At 38.7% G+C, this 16519-nt stretch overlaps 1 protein-coding gene across 2 annotated transcripts in view; it reads right to left on the bottom strand.

Annotated features, from left to right (window-relative positions):
* The window catches only part of LOC122793200 (FSD1-like protein), a 913201-nt gene that overhangs the window by 443217 nt on the left and 453465 nt on the right, over positions 1 to 16519 (bottom strand). For both annotated transcript variants that reach the window (XM_044061031.1, XM_044061032.1), the window contains exon 7: positions 8580 to 8789. In XM_044061031.1, the coding sequence (XP_043916966.1) occupies positions 8580 to 8789 (210 nt within the window). The remainder of the gene's footprint in view (positions 1 to 8579; positions 8790 to 16519) is intronic.

The raw sequence follows: 16519 nt of genomic DNA, 5'->3' as shown, positions 1-16519 counted from the left end.
GGTGAGAGAGACGTGTGTGTCTCACCTATGACTAATATGTTTGGTTCTGTGTTTTGCCTTAAGGGCTTGACAGGTGAGAAACTGGTATGTGAGCTATTATGTATATTGTGTTCTGCAGAGGAAGTATGTGTAGTGTGCTTGTGTTTGGGTGGTCTCTGGTGTTTAGGTAAGTTTCTGGTGAGGACCTACGCATATGTAGAAATGTGTGATGTGGGTTTGGGTGAAGCAGAAGGTGAGGTGTACATGCTGACAACCCGCTCATTGTCATATGTACTAACTGGTGTGTGAGAGAGCATGTATTCAAGGTTCTTAATATAACTGCATCTTTCAGATGCTGAGTTTGTGTGGACTAGGAGTAGAGGGTTGTCAGTGAACATGTGGCAGTTACTACACTGTCTCAGGATGCCCATGATGACCAAGCTGGCTGGAGAAACCATGGAAACTTGTACATCCATAGTGTTATGTAAATTTATATGGTCAGGAAGTGACGTCGCACTTAGGAATGGCTAGTGGGTGACAGGTGTGTTGGTATTTCTGAGGCTAGGTTTAGTGTTCTACCTGACAGCAGAGCTGAGCTGTGAAAAACCTCTGGAGGACAACAAGCAAAGTACTAAGAAAATTTAATAAGCAAAACATATGCTACTACAATCACTAAAGGTAACTACAGCTAACTGGCAGTACATGATGGTGCACTACATGCAAGCAAGTGCAGAGGTGCACTACATGCAAGCAAGTGCAGACGCGCACTACATGCAAGCAAGTGCAGACGCAGGGCTTAGATAAAACAAGAAATAACCATTTTACCTCAAACTAGCCAATAAGGACGGACTCTCTGAGCTCTAGTTCAATCATCCTTGATTAGATGGGACCCAGACAGCACTCTCCTCCCACAAGGGTGCAGAAAGACCTTCTTCAACAAAGATGGCTTGAATTTGATGCTCAGATGTTACAAAACAGACCGAGAAACAGCAAGCCTGGAACAGGGCTATGTTACAGCTAAACCAGTACAGTATGCAGTTCTGACAATTCAAACAGATAGTAGAATCTAAATACAAATTAAGAGTGCAATACAAGGGCAAGAACAGGCACTTATATTTAGTTGGAAGCAACAGATGCCTCAGATCTTTCAGTATTTCAGTGAAGAGCTGGTTTTAGTGCTCAAGTGATACAAGACAGTCTAGATTCTGTAAGACTGAATCTAGCCTGTGCTAAAAATTGCAGAGGTATTTGAAATGTGAAGTGCTTAAAATCAGTCATGACAGAAAAAAACAGTATAAATAAAGCAGCAATTCAGTAAAACAATGTTCTCAGTGTTATCAGGCTACTAACACACAGCAACAAAAGAGGCAGAATAAATGCAATTAAACACTTTTATGAACAGCAGCAAAAGCAAAATAAAGTATTAAAGTAGGAAAAGACACAGTATAAATACAGTAAACTACAGTAAATGCAGCTGACTAGAGTGTATTTTTTTGTCAAGTAGAAAGGGAGGAAACCAAAGATAATTCAGGGTCAAGAAGCTAAGGGAGTGGGCCTTCCCAAATAATCTCACTGTACTCAGTAGAATGAGCTGATGCAATAGGACAAGGAGGAGTGTCCAATAACAAATTTATAATGAGACAGGCAAAGCAAAGGCCACCAAGTTACATGCAAACTTACTAAGCACAGAATTATTAAATATCACTGAAACACAGAGTAAGTGTTCAGAAGAAAGCCAGACACCTGTTTAAATTACCTGTCAGTGGTGGGATTTGAACCCACGCCTCCAAACGGAGACCAGAATTCCCATGACGTATGGAAGGAGATGGAGTCTGGAGCCTTAGACCACTTGGCCATCCTATCCATCTCTTTTAAATCAAACAACTCATCCTATTGATCATTTTCTTTTAAACTGAGGACACATTCTTTGCTATTTCCTGCAAGCCTATCACTCCACAACACTGCCTTGCCACTGTGAAGGCTCTAGAGCATCATTACATGTCAAGTCATCAGATGCTTCTTGTTCCACCTGCTTTTCCTTAGTTTGAGAACTCATTGTTCCATCATGCTGTGACATTGTGAGATGGATTTTCTACACTAAATCCTTAACTTCTCAGGTAATCCAGTTTCCATTTCTTTAACTTCATTATTAATCCTCTTTTCTACTTTTCCCTTTGCCTTTTTCATTTCTGTATTGTGAAATTTTCCATATTGGAGTGCCTTTGCCTGTATTTCTCTTCAAATATCTTTGCAGCTGCTTTCTTTGTATTGATAAGTTTAGCTTTCTCCTTTGCATACTGTACCATATTAGATCTTTTTTCTTTTCCCATGTCCATGTTTTTTTTTTTTTTTAATACCTTTCAAAAACTCTGGGGATTTATTTGTATTTTCACATTTCCTCTGCCATTTCTTTTTCCAAGTGTTCCAATGTTTCTTTGTCTGTGCAATGTTTTTCATGGATCTGCTGTATTAGTGAATGCAAATTTGCTTTTCAAGTTTCTGACAGTTTTTCTTTTCCAAGTTTTTTTTTTCTTTCTTCTAATTTCTCTCTTAGTCTTTCTGAACATCTAACTGAACATTTTGAGCTTTTTGTATAATAGTAACAATACATAACTTCCTTTTTAACCTGAATAGTGCACTCCATTATCTTTATTACTCTTTTTTGGGCCTGTCAGTTTTTATATTTTTTGTAAACTACTGCTTCATTCTACAACACAGGGGCCATCCTCCCCGTGGGCCTGGCCCAACCTCATTGTAGGAATGTTTCACTGTCTTGGGGATTCTACACTGCTATTTTTTGCAGTCCGGCACCAGTGCACATACCAGGATAGGGGCACTTGTTTATCCTGGGACTTATGCACCCATCTGTCTTTTTTTATTTCTTCGTGATACATGCTGTATGAAATACAGTTTTATAAAATTAGTGTAGTCTTGGTGAGATTTTGTGAAAATAGGGTCCACCACATAAAAGTACTCACCAAGACTTGAAGAATTCAGTTATACCAGTACTACTTTTTTTTCTTACCAAATTCATAATTTCTCCATTCAAACCCTCTTGTATATATGAGGTTATATTTAGGGAAATCCTTGTAGATGCTGGCAATCTCACCTGCCTATTTATTTGTCCTGTCAAGCTTAATTATACTGAAACCAGGCAGAGTAATTTCTTTGATATTTATATGTTATCTCAACCAGGTTTCTATAGCTACAACTATGTGTGGAGAATATCTGGCAATACAAACCATGTAAGTCTTAAGATTTTGTTGCATATGCTTCCCAGACTGATACTTAGGATGAGAAGGCTAGAACTGGGGAAGGGAGAAGAAAAGGGAATGGTATGTTTAATACTGCTGTTAGTGTTTGGTTTTTCTTTTTTGCTGTGTGGGGCTAGGGTTTAGGTGAAAGTCTCAGTGATTTTTATTGGAAATTATATGAAGGAAAGTATGTAGCCCAATACATTTGTGTATTGGATTTTACATGGTAACATACTTAAATTTAAGATACCTGTAACTGAAAAATGTCCAAGAATGTTTTTTGGTAGAGTGTGGGTGCTGTGGTGATTGACACACTTGGTAAATGTTGGGGAAGTGAGTGTGGGTTTGTAGGACTATTAACTATATTTAGGTGGGACATATGGTAATTGGTAAAGAGTGTGAATATGCTGAGGAGGCACGCTAGTAGGGTCTGAGTCAGAATCATTTTGTATGACATATGAAATAGATTTTGCTGAAGTATTAGTAGGTACTATAAAATGCTACTAGGGCAAGAGTAATCAAGTCCACAGCAGTATAACATCTAAAAGGTCATGCGGGGTTCCAGCATATTAAGTGAATTGGTTAGAGATGAAAATTGTAGGGCAACTGCTCCGATTGTCTGGATGCAAAGATAGGCTGGGAGAAGTGTAGGGGTGGACTTAGGGTAGTTTAGATGTACAGGAGGAGAGTGTGGTAGGAAATGGTGATAGGGTAAGGCAGCAGAGTGAGCCAGGGCATAGTGAGGCTGAATGGAGCAGGGCTCAACCACTGAATTAACAATGTAATAGTGCAATGCTTATCTATGGCACAAGGTAAGAGGGTTGGCAGAGACTGTAAAAACTGTATTAGTTTGACAGTAAAAAATAGAAGTTTAGGGGGAAAAAGGAGAATTATGGACAGCAGTACACAAGCCCAGGAAAACTGTGGTTAAGTACATCAGCCACAAGATACTGAAAAAGAAGAAAAGGAGGAGGGAGTAGTCTGAAAATGAAAGCAAGGCAAGTAGTTTGTTGTGTTTGAGTGACAGAAGGTAACAGTCTACACAATGACTGTTATTTTGACCACCACAAAAACCCGTTTAGCTTGCTGCCCATTATTGCGGGTTGTAATATATACCAGTGTCACTGACTACCGAAGTGCTATTGGGGGTTCTACTGAACCACGTCCCCTAGTACACAGTATGCACCATACCTAGTTCAGGTGAGTGTACATGGACACTCAGCTGTCCCTACACTCAGGTTCAACAAGCTGCAAGTTGTTACTTGTTAACATTACACATGCATATCTACTTTCACTGCACACACTTGGTCCTTTAAAGGATGGACTTCAGGACTGGAGGTCAGTTGCTGGACAGTGAACACTTATGCAGCCAGTGTAGTGTGTTATCTTTGGCTTGTTTGAACAAGGTTGGCACAGTAGGAGTAAATATGGCTGAAAGGGATATAAGAGGGGTCTGATTAACTCAGACGACAGACACTCTTGGGTTAAATGCATTAATATGTTTGAAGAATTCAATTTAAATTGAAAACAACAGATGGGAAAATATGGTGCTTGTTAACAAATCAGGTCGCTGCAATACCTTTTGCAGATATTTATGCAACACTAATAAGAGGTGAGTTCAGAGAGCCTAGTGTAGCCAGGAGCTCTTCTTACAACAGTAACTCCTGTGTAAATAAATTGTACATAGTAAAAATATTTCATAAATAATTCTGTCCAATAACTGATATTGCTATACTCACTTACTCTAGCTCTATGGGAATTAAATACACTCACTTTACAAACACTTTTCTAACGCTCATTCTTACAACATGATTAGCATTCTTTAGAAACAGTTTTTACCTTTATATTCGACTGTGCCCCTTCTAGGTTTTTCTGTTATGATCAACAGGTACATATGAGCAGGTTTTTGCACTTGTTTCATGATTCTGTTTCAAATATTTTATGATTCTGTTTCATATGTTGTTGTAACTGGAGACTTTCTCCCTGTGTCTCCAGTTAAAAGGGGTTCCATTCCCAGTAAATACATGCAAATAAAATAAATGTTGCCCAAGGTGGTGGGGTGGACCTTCCTTGGCTTATCCTAAAATGGTTTCCTCTAATGGTAGGGGATCCAACAGCAAAAAAAAAAAAAAAAAAAGCACAACCTTTTTGCCCAAGGGGTGAAGGTGATACATTTTGGTAAATTTTTTTCTTTTGATTATGTGATTAAGCATGGAATCTGAGGAAATGGTATAAAAGCATACAGGAATCTTCATTGCAAAAAGACATAATACATCTACCACCAAGACAAATATACAGCAGAAAAAGTGAGAGGACAGCATTTTATCTAATGGCTAACAGGTGGGTCTCTGGTGCACCCCACTGCCAGAACACTCTTTCAAGACATCTTCAGCCCCAGGAAAAGTCTGGAGGTGCAATTCAGGAAATCCCAAACATGTTCACTTCTTGGGAGAATGAACTGTTACACTGATGATGCCCCTGCGTATGGCACACAACTAAACCTGCATCACTTCTTTGCATAAAAAGTAAAACTGCATATCTCCTTTATTGTACCAAGCCACAGACTGGCTGATGGACTGAATCAGGAGGGATTATGGCCTCAGCATCCCTTACAGAGCTCTCAGGAGAAGAAACACTGTTCCTAACTCATTTCACTGAGACCAAATCACCTAAAGTTCATTTCACCTAAAACTCATTTCACTGACTAGTAGTACTCTAAGGCAAGTCAAAGGTATACGCCCTTTTCCCCACTGTAGTGCGATCCTGGTGTTAGTATATATAGTTAGGGGGTGTGGGGGGGTGTAGCCCCCCACCTAGTTGGGTTTTACCAAATAATATAAAACAAAACCAGACAACATAAAACCAAATTAAGTGGGGGGCTACTACCCCCACATCCCCCAATGTGGGGGGCTGTGCCCCCCATAACTATATATACTAACACCAGGATCGCACTATAGTGGAGAAAAGGACATATACCTTTGACTTGCCTTAGAGTACTACTAGTCAGTGAAATCAGTTTTAGGTGAAATGAACTTTAGGTGATTTGGTCTCAGTGAAATGGGTGTCAGTAAAATAGTCTTTCAGTGAAGTGATACGAATCCCTATCTTTATACGGTATCTGATTCCTAAAGTCACATACATCCCTCTTAGTTGACATGAAAAAACTTTTCAGTCCAATGTAAAAAGAAACAGGAAGGTTCACCAATGGGGATATTTATATGCCCACTCTCAATGGAAACTGGCAGAGGCTATACGGTTGACAGACTGAAGCATAAATGAAGTCTCACTATTTGGGCTGAGGGCAAGAATGTTAGGAGGATTTTCAAACCCATAGTCTCTTATGTACTGCTTTGCATTCTCATGTTTTGGGTCATATGTCAGAAGTATGGTGCGAGAGAAAGGCACCCAAGCTTTGGTACACTGGTCAGATGTATGGTATACTTGGCATGATAATTCTAAGGACATCAAATAACATGGTGAATGCAAGATCTGTTCTAAGACAATTGGAACATACTCTGGAATGGAATACCAAGTTAACACATGACGTAAAATCTTGTCCATCCTAATCTCTTTAAGAAACATAATAAGATAACAGCACCAACACAAGTTTTGCAACAGTGGTGTGCCTCTTGATACTACCTCCGTTGCAAAACGGCAAGTTGTTTAAGAAAAAAAAAAAAAAAGGGCAAATATAACATCTGTTTGTAATGTATGCAGATGGGCAGGCAGTGAGATGGTAGCCTTGACCGTCACTTTTGAACAGAAAAAGATCTATCCTGCTGTAAGAAATATCATGCTGTTGCTGCCATAATCTCTTACTTTTTTTGAAGTTTCTTATTTAAAATCTCAAACTGGCTACTCTGTTTATAGAAAAAAGTAATTTTTTGTAGGGTAGTTTCTTTCATACCTCTGTACTGGTGTGGTAAACTTTACATTATGCACTTTTTTGCCTTTCTTCATGTGTTGCACGACTTTCTAAAGAGGTGTTGAAAAGAAGTCCTTATCCAGAGGAGTATTCAATAACTTACCTTTAATGTCGTCTAAGAAATGTTGGCTTGCAAACCATGCACATCTTATTACAGAACGAACGCGACAGCCATCAAGCATGCAATAATTGCACCATAACCACATTTCATTACATGTGAACCCAAGTTAACTTTTGTTTCATTTTAGACTCTTGATATTTAAATGAGAGATCAAACAGTTCTACAGTGAGATCATCTATCTGTTTTTTAGAACATATGACTGGTAGTATGGTATACCGGTATTATAAGTAACACTGCTTATTGCAATTAATATTGTCAATACCCACAGTTCTTGAAGTATACATTTGTTTTCTATCAAGAGCCTTATTTTCTCTAACTGTTAAAGTTCTTAAGGCAGGGATAATTCCAGACCCTTTCTATGCCACAAAATCAACGTTGCTGGGTCAAGAAATTCTAAACTCAACCATTCTAGATAAAGTCTTTTTGCTGAAAAAAAAAAAAAAAAAAAAAACAGCCATTAGTTCATTTTCACAATAATTTTTCTTGGAAAAGAACACACACTGCAGATGGGTGTATGGGTAACCTTAGGTGGAATATAGTTACACAAGCACTTATGGTGCCTTTCTAACAGGACATTGCTTGCTTGACTAGAAAACATCTTACATTTCACTTACAGTTTGTAGACAAGAATCAGAAATTAATTTTAGACTGATGAAAGATACAAGTCTAATGACAACACTGCAAAGACAAGTGAAGGAGATTGAGGAGGTTGCTCTTTTTAACAGCCAAACTACCTACCAACAACCACATCAGGTGACTGCAACCATGGGTATTGCAGAACATTTGACCAATGAAAATATGGCTGACATCCACAACTCTCAAGTTCATCTAAATCATGTAAAATAATTTATTGCAGCAATGATATTTATGATGCACATCTAGTCAGATGTCAATGGCATGGCAAGAAGGGCATCATGGTATGCTCTCAATCTGGATCATGGAGCCTATTGAGTCCTGAGGATAACAGCACTTGCTCTCAAACATAAGTAGTGAACACCTACTGGGGAAACAAGCTGCAGATCGATCATGTGTTAGCTCCAACAGTCGGTGGATGTGTAATACTGACAGCCTGGGATGTCCCACAAAAGTGGTTGCTGGTGTATTTCTTACAGGCCTGTCAGCGCCAGCAGAATGTGACCAATATCCATCACATTCATCCATCATCCTTCAGTGCACCTTCACCAAACCATGATTCAACTAACTTGCTCTAACTCATAATATACCAAATAATTTCTCACAAAGGAGGTCAAATATTCAACAGTACAAGTAAAACATTTATTCACTAAAATCCATGTCTCACCTGTTAATGTATACTCTGTGTCCTTGATGTTGTCCACTACCTCCCAGCAACGCTCATCCTTGACCCTTGGCAGTCCCTCAAAGTTGGTTTTTCTATACTCCAATATGTAGTGATCAATTTTGCTGTCTTCCTCAGGAGTTTTCCACTTCACAGTTATACAGTTATCAGCCACTAGACATTTGTCAGAATCGATCTCTGGAGCCTTGGGGACTAAAAGAAACATAATTGGGTTTAATATCAGAAAACAAATTGTACTTTGTTACCTTCCTTACTGCTAAAATGTGCAGAAATTCTGTCCCTTCCTCGTGTGACACTCCAAACTAAATTAGACATTCCAGTCAGACTCATGAGAAATGAAATACTTGAAAATAGAAATGTTGGGAATATATTTTTAAATATGTATTTATTTGCTTCAGAAAGTTAATAATGACATATGCAAACCTACTGAAGCTGCATTCAATGTGTAGTCATTTTAATGACGATGGGAATTATAAGCATGGCTTTCCAAAATGGCAAAAAAAACAAACAAAAAAAAAAAAACAAAACAAAAATTTCCCGAAGAGGAAAATGAGGACTTAAGTTAAGGTTTCATCTAATGGACAATATCATTGCTAAAACTGGGCATCAATTTATACATGGTAAAATCAAATACTGGAGTGGGACTGGAATGTAACTTTATATTCCACAGGTGGAAATGCTATCAGCAAAGCACACCAGCTCACTTACACTTGGAATGAACTCAGCTTATGTTCTCCATTTTTTTCTTTAGGTTTATTGCATGCCATATTCTTTTTAAGGTTACGATACTTGTAAAACAATATCTTCTTCAGATGGAGTATATCTGCTTCAACAAGGACACTACTAAAGTTCCTCACCTCCAACTTACAAATCAATTAATGACAATAAAAAAAAAATCTGTCACAATCCACTATCCTGTGAATGAATATAAGAAACTGCACAACAAAATTAAGGAAATGTACCCATGCTGGTTTAATAGTAGATAATGTAGCATACTTTGAAAAAATGCTTAACTAGAAGAGTCTTGTTTTACCTCCAAGATGGGATGCAAAAGGCCTATTACCTATTAACAATTACAAAGACAGATCAAATAAAAATGTCACAATAATGCTAAATTACATTCTGAAAAAAACGTAATCATTCTTTTTCAACAACGTAATCAGTTTAATTCTGCAGTCATAAATACACATTTACCCCATATGAAGTTTCGCAGCTACCATTCTAGGTAATGGTAGAGTATAAAAGCAAAGGGACAGGGAAGTGCTAAGTGAAAGACCTGCATTGGTAGAGTTTTTAGTCAAGTCTAGAATAGAAGCTGCTCTTAAGGGATAATTAGTACGGCACATTAAAAATTGTATGATAAGAATGAATCAGAGGAGGTTAGAAAATTGTGGAGAGGCTGGAAAGGCAATTTATAAATGAACAATGCAAGGGTATCTACATGTCTCCCATTTATACAGCAAAGCGCAAAAGGTTTAAGATTTTTGCATAGAGGTGTTTACAGAAGTAAATAGGAAATGCTGGGGGTTGTGTCAGAAAACAGAGAAGTACCTGACAATGCATATTTTTTTTTTGGTATATATTAGTAGATTTTAAAAATTTCCATGCAGGGTACTCTGTCAGAAATGTTGGGGAAGCATATGGCTGTAACTAAGGAAATGATTCTTTTGAGTTGGGACACAGGATATGAATTGCCAAGACATAGTAAGGCCTTATTAAGTTTAACGCTACTGGCTGACAAAAAAAGCAATTACAAGAAAATGGAAATCAAAAACTAAATCAATTGTAAATGAAATACTGAATATTGTAAAGGAGATAAAAGGACTGGGGGGTAGGATCTTTAGAAAAGAGAAGCTGTGAATTACATGGAAATAAATGGAATCTGTAGGAGCTATATGCAGAACAATGTTAAAGGAGGAAGAGGAGAAGGAGTGAGGTCCAGGGGAATGCAGGAATTGAGCAATTTATGTAATGCTGAAGTAAATTGTTAAGAAAGAAACCACCTATAACGAATGAAAAGGAAAAAAAAAAACTAACACGCTTTTTTCTATTAATGCATGTAGATGTACATTTTAAGTAATAATTAAAAAAAATAGCATGTCTGATACCTGCCAAGAGCATTTGTCATTATTCTTACAGATAATGCAGCTGTGTCAGAAAGTTGCTTTGATAGTTGGCAAAGCAACCTTCACAGAATACTTCTCTAGCAGACTTGAGTCTGACTGAAACAAGTGTTACTGCTCATTGATGAGCATGGATAAAGAGTTTATAATGTCTGTGGTGGCCACTGAACACATTTTACTAAATGTGCAAAAGCTGTTCTTCATGGAGACAAATGACTTGATAATAAATATTAAGCATTACAAAATACCATCTAGTTTTCAAAAGGAAGCTTGCTTTGTTCTAAAACGTGAATTTCAGGTCTATTTAATGTGTTGTCAAACAAAGTTGCTGTCCATTTAATGGCAAGGTTGGATACAAAATGAAAGTGTATTTCAGTAAGTTAACTCATTTCGGGCTTAAAGGAAGAGGTTTTTACGTGTATAAATTAATCCTGTGTCTGTGCAGGCCCTTCCAGCTATTGAGACACTAGATGTTGCTAGGAAGTGAGTAAAATGAATGGCAAAAGGATTTCTTATTTTGTTAGGGTCATTACAGCCAGATAAGACTTGAGCTTTGAATCTTGAGGAGACGCTAATAAGGCAGACACTGATAAAGTTACCGGTACAAAGTCACTGGGGTTGACTGCCTAGAACATATCCAGGCACAAATGCCTTACAGAAGTGTGCATGGAACACATGAGATTACTGTCCAAGATATTTGTTAGTCAAGAGGGTCACAGACTTTAGCAGTGGGATCTTTGAAGGCTAATTTAGTCATATCCATGGATGGCTATATAGAAAAAAAGTTTCCCATCACATCATCTTGTATTTTATTACAACTGTATGCAACAATTAGTTGAAGAAATTCAGAATTTGCAAAGCTAATTTAAATGCCTTCCAGTGCCTGTCAGTTTAGCCGAGACAAATAAGGCTCTAAGCTGCTAATGAGCTTTACTTTTGTAGTACTTAATTTGATTCCCTCAGTCTTCATCTATCTAAGCAAGTCACTTACCAGGCAGTGCTTTCAGGTCACCTTTGAAAAACAGCTTGTGCCTAGTTAATTTATATGGTTAATAAATGAAAAAAAAAAGTGAATAAAGATGAGTGATATCTGCACATAACAGGGATTATGACTTGGAGTTGAGGATGGCAGCTCTAGGTGAAAGTAACAAAAAAAATCTTTGCATCAATGCATTTAGCACCTTAAAGAGAGGTGAAATTGTCTGCTGTCTAGCTTCACACGGATTCTAGCTCCAAGATTTTTCTTTTCTTTGTGAAGTACTATCACTGCTTGCTGTGCTGGAGTTATCATTATGTGTTTTCAATTTGATGGTGCTATGGCTCTAAGCCCAGATAGCCTACATGATAGAGACCACTTCTTCCTTGGAAGTTGGGCAGGGGGATACGTCTTAAGAGTAATAATAATTAAAATTCTGCTAGATGAAACATTTTTATCTGAATTTAATGTTTAAACATATAAATAATCATGGATTATACAGAGTTCCACTACTGTTTTTAAAAGTCATGCATCGCGAAGTTCGAACTTGTACTATATTGCTACTTATTTGGTTAATCCGAGAGTGCATCACATTAACCACATTCATTTTAATAAAACATACAACCTTTTTTACTATTAAGTGTGTCTCAATGCCAACTTAAGCATGTGGAGTGTATATGTTTACTAGATGACTCTTCAGATAAATGGATCTGAACAGGAATATATAAAAAGGAAGGGAAAGTTTTTTTTATTATATACAAAACATAACATGCATCTACGAATTTGTTTCTGACTTGAATGAAAAACAAATACTGACTGATGACATGAGTAGGCTTGGTCAAAGAAGTGAAGGGGCCTGGGTGGAGTAAGGGGAAGTAGTGCTATGGCCACAGCAGTACTAATAACAATATCCTAAAGTCTTAGTGTGTCATCTAACCCAGAGGAGAAGGAGAGAGAGAGTCTTGATATATTTAAACTTTAAAGCATGTCAAGCCTGGGGCAGTGAGTATACCTGAAAAGTACTTGAATGAAGTAGTACATAAAAAGTTACTTAAAGCAGGATATGTTTAGGGAGTCTTTTCAAACCTCACACTTAGTTTTTATTTGTATAACATTCACCACCTGTTCAAGCTGTTCTGAAGAAAGTTGTAATTTTCACTGCCTTTTGTGTTTTATACTGCAATCACTAGGTGTCATGTGGTGGCCCTTTTAAGGACAGCAGTGTACATCCTGACATTATAGCTCTACTTCCTTCTTTATATTTTAGTTACTTTTCTTTTAAAGGCTTTAACCCTTTTTCATTGTTTTCTCCTTCCCTCCCTTTCTTAACTACGCAGAATTTTGATAGGTTATTAAACATTATCCCTGCAAAGTGGAAGGTTTTGTTTGTGCAGCACATCAGATTAGAAGAGAGGGAGACCATATGGCAAATAAAACTCGGGGCTGACAAATTCCCAGGATTGAATGAAATGATAACTATCAAATGTTTTTTAAGACCAAAGGTTAAAGATATTTACCAAAAAAGGTTACTTATGATTCTTTATGACTTTGTGATATTCTTTAGACTTTTCAGGAATGTTAAGCAATGATTATTTAATTGATTGTTTTATTTGCATTTGTGATTGGTTATGGAAAGTATAAAAATCAACAGTTTTTATTGTAAAGTATTCTGATGAAGTCTTGTTGGATGAAAGCGGTAATAAATACTTTGTACGCTAATTCTGATCACTGGCAGTGCATTTTTGGTGGGTTTTTATTATTTTGTTTGTGTAGCGTTCAGCACCTGGTCAAATTGCTGTGGTGAGAGACTTCCTTTTAACTTTTTTAATCATAAAATCACCGTTGTCCTTTGGATGATACTGATCAACACATATAATAATGAAATCCAGAAGCAAATATACGCATCTTCTAAAACCATAACTTTGAAATGGACATAATCTCTCAAATTCATGTCTTAAAATATGACTCGTATAAATACACACGCATGTAAAACAGTGGTTATCTTACAGAAGTCATCTATTAGGCTCTGTACCTTAAATATTCATATTGTTCTTCACATTTATAATGCTAGAATTGCTAACATCTTTAAATCATTTTTCAGTCTAGTCACATGCACATATTCTCCTTACTGGGATGATGCATTCTTCTTGCATCTTAAAATCCCAGTCTCCTGATAATTAAGTATCCCGTTGTTAACATTAATTACTGTTGGGTACATCTTTGCCTAGTCTTTACACTTATTATTTCATGTACATGTATCCTATTTTATACTGTACCCTAAATGCCAATAAAATTATTACGTCATTTGTAGTCTCCCTACACTATTTATATAAACGGTCATCACCTATTTCAGCTTGAACCACACTCTATACTATTAGTACAGGTCTTCTTGACAACCAACCTTAAAATGGCATTTCCTTGCAACCTTCCTGCATAACCTTCAATTACATTATTAGGCAATGCAGTGCTTGGCCAAATGAAATGACAAATTATGCTGAGCTCCTACCTAGCTATATCAATCTTTCATCACCATGTTCATTAAATGAACTGCTTGACCCTGACAATGCCCCCAACCCACCCCATCTGGGAGGCGTCCGTGGTCACAGTAGCATTTAGAGGAGGACGGATAAATTACTGTCCTTGAGAAACATCTGTGAAGTGAAACAACCAAAGAAGAGAATTCCTGCATATGTGGGAAAGTTTGATGGGGAAACTCAAAGGATTCCTGTGAAGGGACCATTGGACCGCTAATGTCCACTGCAAAATCTGCATGTATAAGCGGGCAGTAGATAGAAGAGTTATACTGACTGCCACAGAACCCAATGCCCTGAGAATCAAGCAGGTCAGATATGTTAGGACAGAGAAATCTGCCGGACCTGAAATCTTAAGCTTGCATTCCTTTCAGTCGCTAGAATGGCCTGGGATACCCTTGTGTCCAGACGCGCTCCAATTAAATCTATGACCTGAACTGGTTACAGCTGAGATTTCTGAATGCTAATAATGATTCCTAGGAGTGCAGCCAGATATAAAAGATAGTCCCTGACCTGGATTGTAGATGCGTGTTTGAAGCAGTCCGAAGCCAGTCGTCCAGATAAAGAAAAACCTGGAAACCTTGCAGCCTGAGATGCATTGCCACCAATGCCAAACATTTGGTAAACACCGGGGGGCTGTGGTGAGGCCAAACAGGAGTGATCTGAATTAGTAGTGACTGGCTCACAGCCTGAAACATAGACATTGTCTGCAGCGGCCGTCCATCTTTATGTGGTAGTATGCGTCCTTCAGGTCTACAGAGCACATCCACACGTTCATCCTCAGAACAGGTAAGATGGCCTGAATCGTGACCATCCATGAACTTCGTGTTTCACTGACCTGTTCAGGGTGATCAAGTCCAGAATTGCCTGCAAGTCCCCTCTTTTCTTTGCACACTAAAAGAATCTGGAGTAAGCACCTGCTTAGACTTGATCACAGGGACGTTTTGGATGACTTTTTAATTTTTCAATTTTAAGGTTGCATCCTCCTTCTGACTAGGTGGAACATCTGGAAGGCAAATTTTTGTTTGGGAATTTCTAAAAAGGGAATGCAGTATCCTCTGGATACTATCCTTAGTGCCCATCAATCATTTGTGATCGCCTACCAAGCTGCTAGGTGCACGGAGAAGCGCCCCCCCCCCCCAACTGTCTCCAGTGGAAGACAGCTGGGCAACTGTTCAGGAGTACTGAAAGGGTTGGTCCGAAAAAGTTTCCAGTGACCTTGGTTTTGCAGACCTCCTCGACCGCGTGAGCGGCATCTTCCATTGTGGTCAGTTCCCCCCTCTGCCTCGTGGGGTAAAATCTCTCTGCATGCCTTGAAAAGGACCCTGCAACTTACGAAACCACATGTTTTTACTCCTATGCTGGTTCCTGGAAAAGGACCTTTGTGGGGTAGAAAAATGGATCCAGACAACAGATGAGGTCTTTCTGCCCTTTTCACTGCGTAAAAGTGTGTCACAAACCGTAGGCCCAAACAAGGTGAAGCCATCAAAGGGGGCATTGATAAAGGACAGTATGAAGGGCACAGCAAAGTCAGCAGCCATTCAGGCATGGTGCCTTACAGCAATGCCAGAATCGGCCACCCTTGAGGTACTCTCTGCAGCGTGGGATATCATCCTCATGGACGCATTAGCCAGTGAGTGAAGGGTGGCCAGTATGGAGGAAAAGGTTTTCTGTTCCTCAGCAGATATGGACCCAAGGGACGAACTATAAAGTTCCTTCACCAGATCCATTTGTAGCCTCGTGAAATGCGATAAGTAGTTTAATGCCCTAAAGGTAAACGTGAAAGAGGCATAAACCCTTTTCTCAAAACTGTTCAACGTTCGTAATTCTCTGTTGGGAGGGTGAACAGAAGAGCTGTCTTGTGAGAGGTCCTTCCTGGTGGCTGCTGTGACAACCATAGCACCTACAGGGATACCCTTAGTCCAAAAGGTTACCCTTAGTCCAAAAGGTTTTGTCCAAAGGGGCACTCAAAATCTGTCTGCATGCTTTGGGATCGGCTCTACCATATCTGGCTCCTCCCATGCCCTAGTCGACACTAGCTCAATTAGTGGGTCGGCAGGGTGGGACACCCAAGTATTAGATGGGTTGGACATGAAAGCCTCCCACAGAACTGATTTTTCAGGGGAACGGTTTTGGGCAGACCAGCCACCGCTCTGGTGTAGCATTTCTACAATGCCTCCCAAGGAGACTTCTTTGGGTGGTGACCTGGGGGACCCTTCTCCTTCCTCAAAATCAGTGTTGGTGGTAAGAGATTCCTTGGGGGAATCCATGTGCCTCTTCTTAAACAACCTC

Source organism: Protopterus annectens, chromosome 2.part0 (assembly GCF_019279795.1).
Source record: "Protopterus annectens isolate FY-2018-M chromosome 2.part0, PAN1.0, whole genome shotgun sequence".
NCBI classification, from domain to species: domain Eukaryota; kingdom Metazoa; phylum Chordata; order Ceratodontiformes; family Protopteridae; genus Protopterus; species Protopterus annectens.
Note: the sequence above shows the minus strand (reverse complement) of the source record. Positions and strands in the feature narration are given on the sequence as shown.